Below are 21,772 nucleotides of genomic sequence, written 5' to 3'. Positions count from 1 at the left end.
AGCTGTAAATTCAGATCTCTGCATCTAATGGAATCATACTCACTGGCTGTTGTTTCAGTATTCAGCTTGGTCTTTGTTTGGCCTGATGCACACAGTTGGAGGAAGCATATCTTCTCTGTACCTAGCTCCATATTCCTGTTTGCTTCCTTTCACCAATACATACAATGGTAGAAACAGTCACATCAGTTATAGACCAAAATTAAAAGTACCTCTGGATGAAACAGTATGTTTTATTTGGTTGTATGGCCATGAAAGCAACAGCTCTTAACAAGTGGCTAACATATCTTATATCAGAAAGGTTTCAGTCCTTAAACTATTTGAGCATATGATTAATTTCATAACATAAATTAACTAATTATAATTTATTTGATTACTTTAGGTATATGCTTAGATGTTTGAAGGATTGATTCCAAATGCTTAGATTGCTCTGAAAGCAATGTCTCCTATTTATTTCCATGGAAACTACAACAGATACAAAGAGCACAATAACACTATTTGATAGAGCGTATTCTCAGCTACAAAACACTGGTTTTTAACATAGTCACCACCATTACCTATGCATTTTCATCAACAATTAATCTACCAGCCTGCATGCCATGCTCACAAAAAATATACAACAGCGGAGGTGACCCACTATCACTGTCGCCACTGCTGAAACGCACCACCCACTGCCTCACTGTGCTTACATCCATTTTGGTCTCCATAAATGTTCAGCAAGCATCAATGAATGTCAGTGGGTGCCATTTTTTCCTCATGGAGGAATACAGCGACACAGCTTTGCTTCATATGCACTTCCATGTCAGACTGCGCCTCTGCTGCCATCTGTCACACAGCAACAAAATGTAATGGGATATTGGTGGGAAGGTTCAACCTCTACTGCCATATCACCAACATCTGCCTCTGATGTTGTGGGCAGATATCATAAATTAGGAGGCATTACTTTCAGAGCAGCCTTCATACATAATAAAGGCTATCTGAAAAGAAACAGGACAATCATAATTTCTTTAAGTAAATGTGGGAAAAAAAAAAGTAATTTTGGCATTTGGTGGGAGAGAAATCAAGACGAAAGAAAAAAATGCAGAGATTTTCACACATAGTGCATTGTATAGAAAGGTTTATGAAAATAGTCATGTAACTTCAAAGCGACAGTTTCTAACTCCATTTTTTTATCACAGGCTCAAAACTAAGATCAATGAAAACTTTTAGCTAAAGTTGATACTTTCTGTACTTTCTGTCATTCTATAAAGGTCCAGTGAGAAAGAAAAATGATTACTATTGTGTCATTGTCCAATCTCAAACATGGCACAACATGAACATGTATTTATATTTGAGTGTTGATATGGGGCTCTTCATAATCCAGAACATGGTGTACATAACATACGTTGATGTACGTATTGAATGTAATTTCCAAAACCAGAAATGAACTCCAAGTAATACAATAGAATCTTTGTATCTTTGGTGCTGCGTGGAAAGTGAAAAACTTATTTATCTTTCATATTTTCTTTTGATCCAGAAGTTAAATGATTATTGTTTTTTGCTTAACGTTTCTCTGGAGGTCTGGAAGTTATTCAAAAGATGAGCATCTTACATTGTCTTTTTAAGCTAAAGGAGTGTCAAATAATTTTCTTGCATTAATTCGTTATCCATGCATGGAATGTCTTCCAGCCCTATCTCAGTCTTCAGGTAATGGCCATCTGCTTCTGATGATCTAACTTTCAAATGGAAACCATCAGTGTATTCTTTCCATCTAGAAGGGATATCCTATTTACTTGACTAGTCTGTGAGATGTCTCTCCAGATCCCAGTACACCCAGATAGCTAATTCTGTGTTTTGCCTTCAGTAGCAGGCAGGATCTCTTCTTCTATATCTTATTTACATATGAATGATCATAAAACTTCTGGTAATTTCTCTAGCCCATCCTCATCAGAGTATCTTTTTTTTTTTGTAACAAAATATTAAGAAGTACACTTATTATGCATCAGTGAGATGCTGATCTGAACCTCTTCTAGATACATGGCAAAACAGGCTGGATCAGAAAATGTTAAGAATTGCTTTCTTCATTTTCGCATACAACATGGTGTCTTCCCCTGACTATCAAGTTATCTACAATTTATGTAGATCTTAGGTACACTAGAGGAAAACACCTAGAAAGTCAGAAAGTGTCAGCTGGTATTTTTTTAAGGGCTGAGGGAGGGTACAAGAACTTATTATTGGAGAATAGCACAACATATATAGTTTGTTGGATGTCATTTTATGTATGATGGAGGCAAAGTAAGGAGCAGTTTTCTGTACATCAAAAAGTCTTCTCTTTACTGACGTATTTTGGAAAACTTCAGATTCATAGAATCATAGAATTACAGAATGGGTTAGGTTGGACAGGACCTTAAAGCCCACCCAGTTCCAACCCCCTGCCATGGCCTGGTTGCCACCCACTAGCTCAGGCTGCCCAGGGTCCCATCCAACCTGGTCTTGAGCACCTCCAGGGATTGGGCATCCACAGCGTCTGGGGGCACCCTGTGCCAGTGCCTCATTGCCCTGTGAGTAAAGGATTTCTTCCTAACATTTAACCTAAATCTCTCCTCTTTCAGCTTAAAGCCAATCCCCGTTGTCCTATCAGATTAGTTATCTACCTTTAATATCAGTGACTGGATTGGGTTTTAGCACAATTAGCCAAATGTAGTAACACAAATTGTTAATAATTTTTAAATGTCTTAACGGAAGAACTATTTTCCGAGTAATGAAATAAACTCTAAAAATTATGGATGTGTGTATTTTCTAACATATGTATACATCTGCTTCAGAAGATAGGCAGAATTTCTACACAGCAATTAAGGTTACTATAGTAACATCTGAATAAATTTGGCCATTTCTCTAGTATTGTTTGGATAACGTAAATGTTTTTTGCAGTAGAGGATTTTTTTCTCTTTTCTTCTAAGGTACCAATGAAATGTTCCTCTGGGAGTGTTTGACTTCATTTTCAAGATAAATTGAGCAATTACCACAGGTGATTTGAAGGGCAATGGGTCTGTGTGTTTCCAAGAAAAAAGAAAGATTACTATACATTACTCCAAGTCAAGAAAATAAAAGGAAAATGAGTCTTGTGAAATAGAAGTCTAAAACTTCCTATCATTTTTTTTCTGGATTTTTAAAGTCATATTCACATAAATTGTGTTGTGAAAGTTTCGTATTCCTTTTTCTTTCTGAGATTTGGCCAGAAGCCTAGTGGATTCCAATACTTGCAGATTTGCCTTCCAGAAGGATGTCATCAGTCATTTTGTATCTTCCTTATTGTGGGAAATAGTCATTTTTAAAAAGATGACCATCATAAAATTGTAAAATCGATTCCAAATTTACTTGAAAGAGTAGACTAAAAATACTTGTTATTTATAATCTATTAGTAGTATATATGTTAGTAAGGGAGAAGAATATGGGCAATAAAATTCTTAGATCTTAGCTCTTAGTTCTCATTTTCATTCCAAACAATAACAGAAAGTTTTTAGTCTCCAAAATCTTTAGCTCAGTTCTTCCAGGAATGGGAAAGACAGTCCTATGATCTTAAACTGTACAAGCTGCTCAAAACTTTATGAGGCTGTATCTTGGAATCAGTCAGCTTTTCTGCTCATAACTACTTTTAATGGGCATATTATTTCTGCAATAAAGAAACATTTCCTTCAATCTTGTAATGTTTCCTCTGAATATTTCTGCTTGGATGACATAAAGTGAGTTATTTGTGATTTTAGGAGGCAACATCAACTTGGAGTTCAAACTCAAGGTAAATTACATTCATGTTGGAATTGCAAACACATTTTTTTTTAAAATTTCCACTTCCATACTCTGATAGAAGGTAGCACTTATACAGCTCAATGCAAAACTTTTCTCCAAACATATAAAAGTGTCCAGAAATAAGAGAATCAATATAACTAAATTGTCAAGAAGTAACAATTAAAATTCATTAATTAAAGAACTGAGATATCAAGTGGGTTATTGACATCTTAGACCCGAAGATTTAATAAATATTCAGTGTGACAAAAAGACAAAAAAAAAAAAACAAGATTATTTAAGTGCATCGGAAGGTGAAATTTCCAGACAAGCTGAAACTGATCGAGATTATCATTCCTGTAGGGTGATTATTAGATCAGGTTTCTGTGTAGTCAGTAATTGTTCAGAAACTTGCAAATTGTGAAGATATTTTAGACTCTGAAGAAATTGGAAATGATGAGAGCTGTCGTATAGATATGAAAACTCTGAGAATCATTATTCATTTATTTTGAACATATCAGATTTATCATTCGATTTTTAGTAACATTAAAATAATAATTTTGTAAAGAAAAATTTCTAATTGTCATAAGTAAAAATCAAAAAAGTGATTGCAAGCAGAGGTTGATTTGGAAAGAAGGATTACATAAACTGAAAAAAAGAGTTCTTTTTAGTGTAGTGGGATTTAGAACTTTAAAGAAATAGGATGAGGAAAATACATTCAAAAGTAAAAATTGTAAGAATACCAGAAAATAAGGAAATTAATATCCTAGTTTGAAAGAAGCCTGAATTTTAAGTAATATCTGTGCTGTGTTATGGTTCACTGTCTAGAAGTTTGCACTTTTTACTGTCATCCCAGTGTTGTTTCATTTCTTTTCATCCTATGCATGGATATTTTTTGTAAATGTATCCATCCTGAACCTTCTGTCAGGAAATGTGTACTGGTACTTTCTGCATGCAGTGATGTTTTTAGAATCATAGAATACTTAGAATTGGAAGGGACCTTTAAAGGTCTTCTGGTCCAACTCCCCTGCAATGAACAGGGAAACATCAATATCAGAAGAAGGGAGGAGACCACGCTCCTCCTGTTGAGGGGAGTTACCAATATTCTAATCACTTAGTACATTTTTGAGATCTTCAATATAAGTTTACATAATATAAAATACTTAGAATATAACCACAGTGGACAGTAATTTAATTAAATGTCTGTGGTTATAATATTTATTTATTGCATATGAGGACAATTACTGTTTTTTTTCAACAATAAAGTTAAAAAATGAAATTCAATAGCCTCATTCTGTTTTACTACAATGAAGTGTTGTCACTCTTGAACACTATGTGTGTTAGTCTAAATGTGTCTCAATCCTTTAGTCTTCTATCCTATGCCTGTAATGCAGAGGAATATCTTGTTTTGTGAGGCATACTGCAAGCAGTATTAGTCATCCACATTGCCCTATCAAGCAGGAAATTTTTGCCAAGGGAATAAAATTAAACACATTCTTCTTGTATAGACGAAGTTCTCTGGTACAAGATTTTGGCAAAGCATGTGGTTGGTAACAACGGTTTTGATGCACAGAAAAGTCTCCCAACTCTTTTTTCAAGTCCCAGAAGATTCATTATATGAACATCAAAATCACCTGAGCACTTAGCTGCTAATAACTAAATGTCTATGCTCTGATTCTACTTGTCTATAGCATAAATTTTCCAGTGGTCACTGCATCCATTACTTTTCTTTATGTATTTCTACTTCTTGCACACTGAGAGTGAGAAAGATCTACTGTGGAAACTAAGATAATCTATTCAGAACCATTTGACGTTATTTAAGCATATAGCATCAAGTCTTTACTTTCATTCTTAAAGTGCATGCAGTGATCTGAACAGATGTTGCAAAATAAAATTTACATTTCTTAGCATTTATAGATGTTTTACTTTTGAAAAGAAACTGGTAAAAAGAAAACCAGGTTCCCCACTCAAAAGTAGAATTCAAATCCCAGGGTCATGAATTTATTATATTAAATTCTGCTTAGAGGAAATTGTAGTAGTAATAATAATCCACAAGTAATCCCTTATTTGTAGATTAAGGGAGTCTTGGAATATATGGCAAGTTCATAGTGATGGAATGCATGAACCTTAAATCCTGTATTTTATGGTTCTGCTCTGTTATTTCTTCCATTAGTTTTTGGTAGATATGTGAGCAGGTTTCACACATTTTCAGCACAAACTGATAAGGTTTTCCACCTATGAAGACGGGGGGAGAAATTCTTTTTCTACTACATAGATTTCTGGTGACATTTTAGGTGCCAACAATCCTGTTAACTGGTTTACACATCATACAGTATCTGAGACATTTACATTGAGCAGGAATATCTGACAAAAAACTTGCAAGAAAACCTTCACCTTTTGCAGACACAGGAACACAGGATGAACAAATGTAATCAAAATGGCACTAAGTGCCTATGTTCAGGCAGCTGAATCCTTTCCTGCTTGGTTTCTTGGAGTAACTGTGTATTATACCAGGGAGACTTAATTTCTTTCTAAAACTATATCACTAGACTTGCTTCAGTCACTGGTTTTGGAAAAGTACAAAATTAACACCACTGAACAAAGGAACGGTTACAATGATTTTCTAGACCTCATTCTAGTGGCTTGAGTACTAATACTCCATGTTCTCTAATTACTTGTTCAGAAATGGGCTGAGTATGGTCATGGTTCATGAATACTATATTGTTCGTTTATTTTTTGCTGTTTTAAAATGCTTGACTTGGTCAAATCTGTGAATTTTCCTCGTATAAGGAAGAAGCACCCTTCTGATTAGTGGCTAGTTTTCACAACAATTATATGAGAACATATCATAATTCTGTCCAAAACTTTTTCTCCTGCCTGTGAGCAAGAATTAGGAAAATGATCTTTTTAGTCCTGGGAAAAATAAATGTAATGCAAAGTAGTTCTGTAACTCTAATTCTCGCTGTCCATTATTGTTGACAATAAGGGTCAGAATAGACAATTTATTTCTGAACTGTAATCCAGTGGGATTGTTTTTCTGTATGATGAAAAGGCCATGTTTATTAGTCTTAAAGAAAACATTTAAGGAATTATTTCCCTCCCCCGCCCTGCCTGCTGCTGTGCTCCCTCGTTAGATATGCTTATTTCTTTTTTGACATTTTCCCCCCCCGCAAAAAAAAAAAAATTACTTTTTAGAGAGACAGCCTGACTTTTTTAATTTTAAGTACCAAAATCAGTTGAGAGCATAGAAGTTGTATGTCAAAAGTCTATTTATGATGTGTTTAGTATTTTGTCTTTAATCTAGTGGTCCATTAAGTAAAAATTATTATATTTTAGTATCAATGAAATGGCTTAAATCAGTTTCAAAAATTTATCTTGTACATCAGTGTTAGAATAATAAGACTGTTAAAATCTTATGTTGTTATTATGACATTATTATTCAGTCATAATGGGAAAAAAAGACAAAGATTGTGCTCAGGAATGGATGGATGGTATACAGATTGTTCCCTGCCTCCCATGAAGTGTACAAGATTTAACAGTGAAGCAAACTGAAGAAACTGATGCTTCTGTGCTTTGTTGTACCTATTAAGCAAATGTACGAGTGGAAGAAAAAAGATTTGTGGGAATTTTTGGGGGTGTTTCCAAGTCAAGGAAACTAAAGGTTGCTTAAGGATAATACAGAAAAGATTACCGGCTAAAATTTATTTGAAAATTAGAATAAATTTTATATTTTAAATAATCATATCATCTTAAGAAGAGCAGCATTAGATTAAGAAGTCCGGCCAAAATTCATGCACCTTAGGAGAGTATCAGGGTCAGCTTCAGAAATGTGGTTTAAAGTCCTTGGGTTTTGATCATGTTATATTTTATCTTCTTAGGAATGGCAAAATTCTATTCAGAAGAATGCAGGACTTGCATTTATTGAGCTCATCAATGAAGGAAGGTAATTAATTTTAAAGCTTTTGAAAAAGTAGCAATTTTGCATTTATTCCATTGGGTGATAATACTTCTTCACCATCTGTTCCAAAAACATTGTGAAAAGGCCATATTAATTAAGAGATGTGTTATATAGATACTTTATATAGCAAATATTTAATTTAGAAATGTACAAATTCTTAAATTTTTGTTTAATGGCAGATGGAAATAGAGACCCAATGAATTGTGTAGATGTTTGGATGTATTTGAGAACTTAACCACCATTTTCCTGACCAGCAAAGTTGTTTTACCCAGACAGTCCAGAGAGCCCAATCTGTAAACCCATCTGCTGCTCCATCTGTTTTAGAAGCACAGTATTTATTGTACAGATGCACTTCTTTATCCTATCAGTTCGTGAGGGTTTTATCTAGAATTTCTGGTCTGATTTTAGTCCTGTAAAACACATGAGACATCATGTTTGTAAGATTTGCCTTGCTTTTGCAAATTGTTATGATACTTTATTATCAGTCCTCAAGTACTTTTAATGCTGTATGTGTTTTTATCTCCTACACTTTGTAATGTTTGTCAGTACTTCAGTCAGCCAGCTGGGCAGCAGTGGGGACTCTATGGCCAAGCTGGTAGTGGAATGCCAAAGAGAAGTGCAGCCACTTGTGTAATGTGTGTCATGTCTATTAGCCAGTAAATTAAATCCGTATGAATCTAGATGTTTTTATAAGAGTATCTGAAATATATATATATATCACAATATGCCCGTTGAAGAGATTTTGTTGTTTGATGTGTTTGTCTTCCACAGATAGTATGTCATTTCCAATAGTGAAGTATCAAATCTTCTCTTCATTATAGAATAATTTTTTGTCTAGGGGGTATTTCAGAGGTTAAGCCATGCATTCATTTCAAAACTAGGAAACATACCCAGTTTTTGGGTGGTGTAAATTATCTTAGATTCTCTATGGACACTGAAGTTACTCTACAATCACAGCAGTTTGAAATGTAGTCTTTTCATCGGAAGTTCTTTTTGTTAGAAATGTCCATTTCAGTTTACACCATAACAGGGCTCACCAGAGTGAGTTAGATACTGCACATTATTTAATAAATATTGCATATTAATAGACTGAATTATTATATTATGTTCTTGGATAGTAGTAGAGAATCCCATTTTTGTTTCTCAACCTGGCTAATGAAGGTAGATATTACTGCATGCTCACTCTTGATAAAATGCTCGTTCAGAACAAATAGCACATCTGCACATTTTTAGCAATTAAGTATTAAAGTATCAGTGGATCATCTTAAAAATGAGATAATATTTAAGGACTGCTACTTAAATGCAATCAAAGGACTGTCTAATCAAACTGCTTTTACACGCGTGTTCCTCCATATACTTTTGTCATAAACATGTCTTAGAACAAGTGTGTGCTCATTGCTAGAATGCTACTCTTTGCAATCAGCCCATCCGTTTTTAATTTATCCTTTTGGGGATAAAGATAACAGTCTTTTAACTGGAAATTGTTATAAATATTTATTCTACTTAATAGCTAAACTTGTGAATGCAATTCATCAATCATAGCTAGGGAATGCAATTGTGCAACTGTCAACAATTAACAAGACATAAACAGTTGATGAATGTGCAGCTGAATTAAAGTGCTCCCTAGGATAACCTGAAATTATAAACTGGATCATTTAAAAGAATCTAACAAAGGATCTTTATAATTAAAACAAAGCAGGGTTAATGGGACGTAAAATTGCATATAATCGCTGTGCAATAATGATTGAATTTTAAATTATTAAAAGGAAAATGAAGACTAAGAATATTTTTTAGGACTTTCTGAGTAAGATTTTGAGAGACCTGAGTAATAAATCAACAGTTTTGAGCAAGCTTTTCATTTGAAGGTAGAGGGTAAGAATTAGGTATCATGTGGCGGGTCATAATTTTAGAATCTTCAGTTAGACGTCTATCTGCTCAGATATGTGCATGCTACAAGGTGATTTTCTGAGTACCTAACTTTTGTTTGTGTTTTAAATCATTTGAATATGTTTCTGTTCTTTGACTTTACTAGAAATGTTCTGAAACAAAATATTTTAAATTAGTTGTAGAAAAACATTTTTTAAACAATTAACGGATATTTTCATGTCACTTTAATAAATTGTGCTTTCATTTTAAATCTGGTGCTTTATTAGGTTTATATCTGCTTTTTCTCATTTTATGCAGTGTTTTGCTAGGAAGGTCTGAATTATGCATATTTGTAGCACTGAGAGTATAAACAATCTGATAGAGCTTTGTTGATTAGTCCTGAATTTTTTCTTTGTATGTTTTCTAAAAAAAAAACACCTCCAAGTTAGATTTTCTCATTTATAAACTAAAGATACAAATTGTTTACATCAGATAGTTATGATAAAGATAAGTTACAATACATGTGTTTGCGATTACTAAATTGTACCAAAAAAGATCTGTTATAAGAGTTATTAGTATAACTAGAGCTATTAATATAACAGGAGTATCTGGCCATAGATTTAAGTTAATACTGTCAAGACAAATATAAATATATACAAACACATTTAATTTCTGAGTGTAGAATAACACCAGTTATGATATCCTTGAAAGATTTAGAGACATGCTGCTTATGATCTTGAACTTTGAGCTTCTTTTTTATCAGTCTCATGCTATTAATATGTGATGTTGAGAGTATCACACATGTCAAGAATTTCACTGATAGCAGCTTAATTAGTATTCTAGATTTACGTTAGAGTATACACACAAGAAGGCTTCTTAAATTATGAGCTGGATGCATCTGCACTGTTGACTGTAAAAGAGGACATGGAAAGAGTTTGTTTAACTAGGATTTAACTATGATGTGGATGGGAGATGACAACCCATGTTTAAGTGGGCTGATGATGGACAAGATCAAAAGAAAAAGGGTGCAGGGTGACAAGAATAAGAGAAAACAGGAAAAAATACCTCAAGTAAATATATGAACAACTGCATACAGCCTGAAAACAAGCAGGAGACATTAAATCCGTATTGAATTACAAAACTATGTCAGTGAAGTGAACGAGATCTGGTGAGATAGCCTACTCTATATGACAGAAGTGCTGTGGTGGACAGAGGTGGGTTCCTCAGGAAAGATCGGCAGAGGGAGTGTTTCTTTCTATGTGGACAAGCAGCTCAAATGTATAGAGCTTTTCAATGGTACACATAGCAGTCTGATGTGTAACTTGCAGGATTGGACAAGTAAAGAAGATAGTAAAGGGGATAACATGGTGTGAGGTTGCTTCAGACCACCCATTCAGTGCAAGGGAACCAAAAAAAAACATTTGAGGGAGTATCTGAATCACAAACACTAGTTCTCACGGAGGTTTTTAGCCTTCTAGAGATCTGTTGGAAGTATAACAAGGTGGAATGCATGCGGTCAAGAAGATTTCTGGAAGATGTTGAGTATAACTTCTTCATACAGGATGAACCAACTGAGAGTGACACACATTTGGATCTGCTCTTCATTAGCAAACAAGAATTGTGTTTGGATGTGGTAATTAATGTTAGCTTTGCCCGTAGTGACTGAAATAGTGGAGTTCAAGATACTGAGGGAAGTGAGGATGGAGAGCAGAAAGGTAAAAACTTCATTAGTGCAGATTTTAAGTTGTTCAGGAAACTGATAGGGAGGATCCTATAGGAGGCAGATCTGGAGGTGAAAGGAGTTCCAGAAAGGTGGCAGGCCTTTACGTAGTATATATCAAGAGACTGATCTGGCTAGTCAGGGAATATACAATAGAAATGGATGCAAAAGGAAATTAAATGGAGTAAAAGTAGGAACAAGCTAGAAAGGAGAAATATAGAATCATTTCTGGGGCATGTAAGGAATGATGTCAAGAAGGTCAAGACTCAACTGGAAATGAGACTTGGAGAAAGTATCAAAGGCAACAAGAACTGCTGCTGCTCCATTAGTAGTAAAAGGTTGAACAAGCAAAATGTAGCCTGTTACTGAATGGAGTGGATGATTTCATGACAGATAAGGCTGGGATGTTCAGTGCTATACTTGCCTTAGTTTTCACCAAACCTCTGTGTTTTTGGAAAGGGTTAGGAGAACTACCAGAAATGCATGAGGATTAGGTCAAGGATTCTTTTAGAGAAACTGTCCCATGTTACCTGACGGAATATACTGGATAGTAATCAGAGTCTTGCAAGGGTTCTCACTGTCATCTCTGAAAGATCAAGGAAACTGATGGAGATCAGTGATGCTTTGAGAAAGGCAAATGATGCAACCATATTCAAAATAGTCAAAAAAAGGCAGAGAATTGTAAGCTTGTCTGCTTCTCTTCTGTCCCTTGGAAAATCACACAGCAAGACCTTTTGAAAAATTTCTGACCATATGAAGGAGAAGGTGACTGAGCAGAGTCAACATGGATTTACCAAAGAAAGCTAAATCACCACTCACCAATCTGTTTGTCTTTTATGATGAAACAAGTAGATTTTTAGACAAGGAGGAGAGCAGTAGAAAGCGTTTACCTTGACATCAGCAAGACTTCTATACTGTTGCCCACAAAACTCATGTATCATAATTAGAATGCTGTAGTCTGGATGGGGGGACAACTACATATGTAGAAAAATGGCTGTATGATTGGATTCCAAAGGTTGTGGTTATCTGGTCGTACTTTACCTTGGTGCCTTTGATAAGTGGAGTATCTCAGGGGTCTATCCTGTCTCAGAGATGGATATTACAGATCATTATCTGTTATTCTTTCAGATTTAGATTACTCCCCTCAATCTACTTCCATTTCCTTCACCTTTTACGTTTTCACAACACTCATATATTAAGAGATGATTTTGTCCTTTCATTTAAAATCATTTACTTTATTTTTTTCACAGAATTTCCTCTTTTTAAATAGCAGGAGTAGTCTGATGATAACACAAATTTGAGGAAACACGAGACTGTGTTTCTTCTCATAATTAAAAATATAAGCTTCATTTCCATAGTTTTATCTATGTACTTAAGTCTGGTTTCTGCCCATAGTAGTGGAAATATACACTTTTACATATTGACCTACCTGGACCTCCAAATATATTTAAAATTCACAGGCAGACATTTTCTTTTGAACCCTGTTGCTCTGAGATTTTTCACTAATTTCCTGGAAAGGGGGGCAGAATGTTTAAAAAGACTGGAAATTTGTGTGTCTTTTAATTTAGATGAAATGCTGATTAAATACTGAATGGATGGTAGTAAAGACTTAAACTGCATTCTTTCCATATTACCTCAACTGGGATTGTTCTAATTGCAGAAAACGTTCTTTTGGATATCTTCTATTGCAGTTTGGCAGTTCTGATGTTTACTTCATGGTAAATGAGCTCACAGTCATTATTCATTGTCTGCAATTCTTAAATGTTCAAGCCCCATATTAGAGGGTATATCTATGATGCCACTTGCCATATTTGATTTATGATGTGCAATTGTAAATGGACCTCTAAGTATACTTTGAAGGACTCACTTAGTAGTTGAGTCCAAGCACACAGGGAAAGAGGATGGTATTCATGTTTCTCTCTTGACAGTGGTCTTGATCACAGGAACCTTGAGGGCAGAAGAGGGTACTGAATCATCTAGGAATGCTTGATATGTTGCATTTAGACATCATGGGTATCACGAAGCTGAAGACTAACAGAAAGATGTGCAAAGGATTCCAGTCTGACATGCAAAATCCAATGTATGCCAATCCAGCCAGCAAGTAGACCTGAGATAAAAATATACATATATATAAAACTAAAATAAATACATATTTATATAAACATTTAAATACAGTATAAATAAATATATCTATATATAGATAGAAGAACAGATATGTTCAATCTTCCTCTCTTTTACAGATGAATTCTGTTGTTGTATGGTCCCTCTCACTAAGTGTAACTTGGTCTGTATCTGTGCTTTAGCTGAGCTGTGAGATTGAGCTCCCTGTTAGATGTGCTTCTTTATAATCCCATGTTCTCGACTGCAGCTGTCCTTGCTGTTTGGGGATGTTCTGTTTTTTTAATTTTATCTAAATAAGAGAAGATAGATGAAATAGATTCTTTGTAGTAAACTCTAAGTGATACTGACTCTTTGACAGTTTCTCTGGCATTTCTGAAACATTAATAGTTACCCTCCAAAAAGTTAATCTTGCTGTTGTGTTTTTGTTGCAGACAGTAGCTGCTTTTGCATGCTGTACTTTCAAAATTTTCTCTAGTAAATTCTTCATCACTGCCCTCTTATAAGAAATCAGGCCCCCGTGCCAGACATTACCTTCCAAATTTTATGGGAATTTGCTTTTGAAGTACTTACTTTATTTTACTTATTATATACAGCACCTCATTTTTTAGAACTTGGCACTGTTCAAGTAAGGCCAATTTATAGGTACCAAGTTCAACTATAGGTTTCATTTCTTATGAATTCCATTAAGAGTAATAATTGTCAAAACAACTGTGTTTGGTAAAAAGCAGAATATTTTCAGGCTGCTTCTTGGAAAAAATCAAGCTGTGGGCATCTGATGAAAGTAAGTCAGAGGAACATCTGTTTCCCTGGACATGTGATTTGGCAGAACTTCAAGAATGAGTAGAGGAAGCAAGACCTTAGTTAAATTATAACAAATGTTCATTTTGTAATCTGTTTTGACAGTTGCTGCTTGGGAATGCTCTGCTTTCTTAGTTTATCTCAGATAAAAGTAACATTGGTAACATAAGCAGAATTGTTTTATCTAACAGCATAACAGCTAAGAGTCCTTTTCCTCCATGTTTAGGGATATTATTAAGAATAATTGACTACAAGATAGCAAAGTCATCGTAGAATAATCAGCAAAATACAAGTTTTCATCCTTCACTTTTGGTGAAAGTCTGAAACATTGGGACTTCTAATTGTTTACATGTGCATTTTCACATCTTGCTTTAAACTATAAAAGTTCTAAAGTAACCTTACTGAGAGAAAGTTGAGGAAAGCAAGCCACGTGGATTTAAAATAACTTCTTGCCTACTCCTAAGCAACATTAGCAGTTAACTCATATTTATGAATCAGCATGTCCTGAGACATTCTCTGAGTCTGCTCTCTCTCATAATCTGAGACTTCAGTTTTAGATGAGGAAGAGCCTGCTCTGTACTTGCATTCCAACAGACAATGCAGCCTCATCATGCTTACTTTACAGCACTGGCATATCTAAATTCTAGTTTTTACTTCCATTTTCTATGTTCAGTTGGAAATTTCACACCTATCTGTACAGAAAACTCATTTTTCCATAGACATGTAGCAGAATTTGAGTCATAAGTGACCTCAGACTGCTTTGTTGGTGAATTCCTTACTTCAAGTCCTTTAATTCAGTTTAAAAACAAATCAAGCCCATTTCCTAGTAACAGAGCTTTAACCATGCTTCATTCATTTGTTAATGTTAACACACTTCAAGCTTGCCTTGACAAAAAGAAATCATAAGTTAATGTTTCTCTGCCTTATTCTGTAAGAACTGCAGCTCAAAGAATAAAAATTTTGCTGATCATCAGCTCCTGACTGAGATCAACTCATCTGAAGAAGGACACAGCAACACATTTGGTTTCAATTCTGGCAAGAGTCTGTGGTGCAACTGAATAAATGGTTGCACAGGAGAAAGCCAAAAGCTTTTCTAGACCAATTCCATTTTGATCAATCACAGTTGGATAGAAAACATTATAAAAAGTAAACCAAGTCTGCAGTGATACTTCTTAGACTGCTCTTTAGCCCTGTGTGAGGACTAATTGTGTGGAGATCAGTAAGATCAAAGGGCCAAATTAATTACAGTCTCAACACTAGTCCACCTACAAGTCTTCTGAGGGTGGCTAATACAGGATGAAGATTACAAGAGTGAATGAGAGCAGTGGGTATAAATTCAGTCACAAAAAATGTTCAGTTGTCAACGATAAGGATATGTCACTAAAGAATATGTTTTATTTCCAAAGTAGAGTAAGAGTGGTACCTCTCTCAAATTAAACATTTTCCTTCTGTTTAGCACCTCTGCACCTCAAAGTCATCCTTACTTGGTTTGCTCACTCCAACACAGTACAATGGCTTGGGAAAGATGCAGAGGATAGATTTTTCTCCAAAACTGAGTGCTGTATAGAAATTTGTGGATGAAAAACCTAGTTGGGCAGTTGTCTGAAATATCAACCAGAATATAATGGATGGGTTTCAGACCTGCATTAACAACACTGTATAACAATATTATTATAAAATATTTACATATTACTTTATATAATATGACAGTATGAAAAACTGAGGCCTTATTTTTGAGCATATCTGACAGAGACTTTATTCATCTTTTCAAAATATCTGAGGGGGTAAAAGACCACTCTATCATTGACTTCTTTTTTATTTTTATTTTTTTACAAAACTCTAGAAAATAGGACTAAGCAAAAGGAAAGTACTACTCTACTCTAGAATTGCATCAGAAAATGTATTTCCACTGAGATGAGGCAGCATTAATGTTACTTGATAAATACTGCTGAGAATTTGTCTAGGATACCACTGCCAGTTTTGACTGTGCTCTGTCAGAAAAGGTGAAAATAGTCTGTGACAAGTACAACACAAAAGGCAATCTCTTTTATGAGATATTATGGTTATACAAGAAATGTTAAAGAGAGTTGATTTATTTAGCCAAGTAAAATAGGGATAGATGGAATATCTGGTCAGAGAAAGAACAATTATGTAAAGCTAAGGCCAACATTTGTATAAAAATGAATCAGTAAAGACTACTGAAGAGTATATTTGTATTGGAAAGTAAAAGAAGAGTTTTAACCTTCAGAGGGCTTTCTGAAGCTGTGCTAGAGACAAGATAATGAATTGTGTTTCAATTGCATGAACTAGATTTCATGAAAATATGTTTCATAAACTAAATATAGTTTAAGAAGAGTATGTATGTTGTGGCTGCACGTTGTAGTGAAGGAGTGAGTTTGCTGGTCTTTTTCCCTTTGTCTTACTCGCAGTGCTCGAAGGAAACTTTTTTTGATATATTGACAGCCTTTGATACTACTGAAGTGTGAGATTTTTCCTGGTTTGGGCTCCTTTCTGAATCATTTCTATTTTTTTTTTTTTTAATGACAATCCACAAGGTAGTTATAAGCACTTGTTCTCTTGCCAGAAAAGTCTGAGGTTTCTTTTATTTAATCTTATGCTATGCATATGATTGAGATAGTAGGATTCAAAAATGATAAGGGCATTACTGTGCATGTTCATGTAGTGTAACCTAGTTAAGATAACACAATGAGTTACGCTGTGTCTACATGAATTTAAGATTCAGTCGAGATTAGCTGGCTACGATTGTATCCAGATAAAACACTTTTGCCACCTTTTGCGTAGTAGAAAATTTCCCTCTCCTGAAGGAAACCGACCTTATTACTTGGGGTAGTGAAAAGGCCAAGGTATTGAATGCCTACTTTGCTTCATTCTTTACCAGAAAGACTGGCCTTCAGGAATGCAAGGTTCCATAAGCCAGGCTGAATGGCTGGAATAAGAAAGGTGTACCTCTGGTGGAAGAATACTTGAGCAAACTGGACATTCGCAAGTGCATTGGCCCTGATGGGATGTACTCAAGAGGAATGAGGGAGCTGGCAGATGTGATTGCAGGGCCACTCTCTGTAATCTTTGCAGGAAGTTAGAGCAGAAAAAAGATGAGTGAAGGGCAAGATAATACTATAAGTGCTGTAGGCAGTCTTGACTCTGTGCTCAGGCATAGTCACTGGTTCCCTCTTACTTTTCATTGTCTTGATTTTGGAACTTTGAACCTTGAAGACTCAAAGCATTTCCATGTTTCCTGAAATTTGGCTTAGTTTGTCTCATGTGGTGTCCAAAAGTTGCAGCATCTCCAAATGGTTCAGGGGTCTCAGTCTCTAGAGTACAAAGGTCCATTAGATGAGTTGGAGATGAAATCTGTGTGTTCACTTTTTGAAATCCTAGCTAGTTGCTCCTTTGTCAATAATCTCATCAGGAAAAGTTCAAGAAGACGTGATAAAAGCTTAGACTGGAAGTGTTAAATGTTCAGTTCAAGTATAATAAGTATAATTCTCATAGAATCATATAAAATCACAATATCATACAATGTCTTGGGTTGGAAGGGACCCCAAGGATCATCAGGTTCCACCCCCCCTGCCACAGGCAGGGCCAACAACCAAAGGCTTGGTTTGAAACGAACCTCAAAGATCATTTAGTTGCAGCCTCCCTGCTGTGGGAAGGGTTGCCAACCACTAAATCAGGCACCTGTTCAGATTGCCCAAGGCCCCATCCAGCATGGCCTTGAACACCTCCACGGACAAGGCATCCATAATTTATCTCAGCCACCTGAGATAAGTCCCTATCAGACCTGTGCAAATTTGATTTCCCTCCTGTTTCTAAGCTCCCTTTAAGTACTGGAAGGCCACAGAGTTCTCCCCAGAGCCTTCTCTTCTCCAAGATAAACAAGCCCAAATCCCTCAGCTCTTCATAGGAGAGGTGCTTCAGCCCTCATTTCATCTTGTTAAAGTCATGAATGCTCATTTGTAGTCCATACATCAGAATGCTTAACATTAATAAAATAGCAAAGTGTATCTTCAACAGGGTAGATAAAAAAATAATTCTAAATTGTGAAGAGACAATGGAAACACCTTTAGTCTTTCAGGCTATGCTTTGTCAAAAACATTTTACTTTTGAGAACAATAACAAAGAGTTAGATATAAAAAAGACTCATTCAAAGCATGAGTATTCATCATGAAACCTTGATCCAAGTTTGTTTGTCCTTATCTCTAAACAGAGATCCCAACATTTATGTCTTCCCATGCCACATATCCATATTAAGTATTAGCTCAGAAAAAGTGTTTCCCTCCTGCACAGATGTCAGAATACACTGAAGGAGGCAAGAATAGGACTCAGGTCTCTCATCTTATAGGTGTAACATCCAATAATAGTGGATTTAATTTCTAATAAGCTTGACTTTTGTTTGTAGTGCTTTTAAGCATCAGACATCAACGTTAGGGTGGGATTGGCTAGTAACTTCATATTCCTAATATAAGAATCTCTCAATTTAAGTATGTTTCCCTGATGTTGCAAGAAAGAAAATCCTAGACCATGTGCCAGTTTAGCTCAAAGAGAAACAGTTCCTCTTGATCCTAAACAGACAGTCCTGTCAGATCTTTGCATCCTGAAAGATACTTCCTCTCTGCTGATTTGAAGAGCAAAGCAATTTTGAATAGACTGAGCAACCTTAGGTACATAATATAGGGATAAGAAAACAATTGGTTTCATTGTTCCTGTCCAATAAAACATCAGCATTATTAACAATGTAGTGTTATTTATGTTGCAATTTTATTATGTGTATCATGGTATTTGAGATTTTTTCTAAGTGTCTTGATTTAAGGTCTGTGATTGAAATCCTAAATCTAATTTTAATCATCTTCTTTTTTTTCAAGTTTTTTTTTTTTAAGTTTAAGATGTCATTAAAAAGTTGGAAATATGCATTTATTACGTAGGTGTTCAAAATGCATATATTATTTTGCACTTTTATACTTTGACATATCAACATTTATATTTAATAGTACAATGGTGTCAATTAGAGTTTAAGCAGTTGTCTAGATTTTTTAAATGGTGCTGCAGTTTTGAGACTGCTGTGAAAAATATACTAGAAATATTCTTCCATAAAGATATATTCTATTCTGTAAGAAAGCAAGCATTTTCCATTTAATGTGATTTCTTTGTGCTCTTGCAAATACCAAAAATTTTGATTAAAGTTACATTTGGCAAATAGCGATTTCACTGTAGTAGTTATATGTTGGTTTTTTTTGTTTTTTTTTTTTTGCATTTTAAGCAAATTTACTCTAATAACTCATTTGAAGTACAACAGATACAAAGGTTGATTGTGACTTTTTTTTATTTCAGATTATTATGTCATGCAATGAAAGACCATATAGTGCGTGTCGCAAATGAAGCAGAATTTATTTTGAACCGACAAAGAGCTGAAGATGTCCACAAGCATGCTGAGTTTGAGGTAATCCTGAGAGCTGGTGCATTTCTGCTTTTCTGTTTTCACTCAGTTGTCACCTAGACTGTAACCCCACACAATAAAGATTTTCTTCTTCCAAGAAAGAAATTTATATTAAAAGCATTTCAAAACTAGTTTTTAAAAGCTTTGGTAAATGTCAAACACAAGGAACTGGTTTAATTTCTCATCTCCTCACTGAGATTAATGAAAACATTTACAGCTTGAAGAAATCCCTTAATCAGAATGTCTGCTAAACTGATACGGCAGACTCTTTAACTTCACAAAGAACTTTTCTGAATTATTGCAAATTGTAATTCAAGTCTCATTACTAATTAGTTCTGTTGGATTTTATCAACAGTATATATAAAGTTCAGTATGAAAGAAAAACAGATAATGCATATGGGCACTTCACAAAAAGTAAGAAATATAAATGTTTTGTTGGAATTAATATTTTAGGATATTTTTGGTAGAACATTTTGGATCGCCTTAGAATATCTACCTTCTATAAATTAATATATTGAAACATTATGATAACTACTTTGGCTGCTAGCTAGGAGTCTTTGACTACTGACATTAAGATTGTTTACATTGCCTGTTTTCTTAAGTATTAGAAGAAATAACATAGCATCTGGATCCTGTAACTCTTTAATACCTATATTTCTTTCTCCTTAAAAGGAGTCAAGTTTCTTTTCCTTTTTTCATCAAGAAGTACTGTAATTTAAGTTAAATTACTTGAAAATGAGGCAAACATACAAAAAAGCTATTTCAAAAACATTTTTCCACTCCGTATTTAACATGTTTTTGATGATTCCTTCACTATTAATTTAGTTCCTATTTTAAAAAGTGCAAAAATATTCAAACACAGTTAAAATTTCCTTGTTGACAAGACTTTATCCAATATGGTTTTGCATTTTCATGCTGTCTTTATCCAGCACTTCAATATCACCGTTATTTCCAAGTCTGCCTGTTTGTTGCAGACATTTGTGTATAAACAAATATACATGCACAAATATAATTTCCTTGTATTTTAATTCACAAGTGACCTTCTATTAGGATGGAGATAGATATTTAGTACTGATGATAATAAATAGCCGTATCAAGTTATTCATCTGTCAGAAAATGTCAACAAGCACCTGGTGGCTAGAAATAGAATCCAGTAATCTTAGTTTTGATGAGGTTTTTATCTCATTGAAACAGCTCTCTTAAGTGTACACTTTGATGTACTAGTTCTTGTGCTCCTTGACCTAGCTGAAAAGTGTGAGACACAGAGATATCTGTTGTCATTTTGAGTACACATAACCTTTACTTCATTCTGTCAGAGAAGACAGCAGACACTCATCATACGGGATTGCAACAACTTTATTACCAGGCATATACTGGATATTTTGGACTTAGATAAAATCACATTTACAATTAAGTGTGTGTCAGCATGAAGTTTCATATTGCCTCAACAATAAATAACATTTGATATTTATCAGAGCATCGTGCAGTAACCTGAGATGACAATAGAAGATCGAGTTATCTGTTCTTTGAAGAATGCATTGAGATATAAGATCTGTCAGAACTCTAGACGAAATGAGAATATTCAATTAACTTCCAGCTTCTGTTAGCAAATAGGATTTAGAATATTAACTAAATTCTCTGAAGGAATAGCCTTAAGTCAGTCTCATTGTCTGGTAAGGAAACCAACACATTTTTCATATATGAAATTTTTCATTATTTTTGTCACGTGAAAAGCCTCAGCTACATGTTTTAGATGAGTACGATAAAATCTGAAAGTCATAACAGAAAATTTAGTGAAATTTAGTCTCTGTAAAATATATCTCAAATGTACTTAATATAATCTCAAATGTACTTAAATAAGGTGATCGTTAAAGTCTAGAAGAATGTTTTCTATATATATTGTCTTTAATAGCATTAGGAATATAACTGAACATATTATTCATCCTATCTGAAAGCAGTTAGAACAAAGATTGCTGGTAGTTTTCTCTTGCATAACTGTAAATCTGTCACTTTGTTTTAATAAGCTGTATCGGTACAAGTTCTAGGTTTTAGTACATGTTAATTGTTGCTCTCAGCAAAAGCGAGTGGCTGTTTT

General features: G+C 34.6%; 1 protein-coding gene across 12 annotated transcripts in view; it reads left to right on the top strand.

Annotated features, from left to right (window-relative positions):
- NBEA (neurobeachin) overlaps positions 1-21,772 on the top strand; it is a 486,663-nt gene that overhangs the window by 235,174 nt on the left and 229,717 nt on the right. For all 12 annotated transcript variants that reach the window (XM_021377858.1, XM_021377912.1, XM_021377833.1 and 9 more), the window contains 2 exons: positions 7,638-7,702; positions 19,572-19,680. In XM_021377858.1, the coding sequence (XP_021233533.1) occupies positions 7,638-7,702; positions 19,572-19,680 (174 nt within the window). The remainder of the gene's footprint in view (positions 1-7,637; positions 7,703-19,571; positions 19,681-21,772) is intronic.

The sequence above is a fragment of the Numida meleagris genome, chromosome 1 (assembly GCF_002078875.1).
Source record: "Numida meleagris isolate 19003 breed g44 Domestic line chromosome 1, NumMel1.0, whole genome shotgun sequence".
NCBI lineage: Eukaryota > Metazoa > Chordata > Aves > Galliformes > Numididae > Numida > Numida meleagris.
This window is presented reverse-complemented; position numbering and strand designations above follow the sequence as displayed.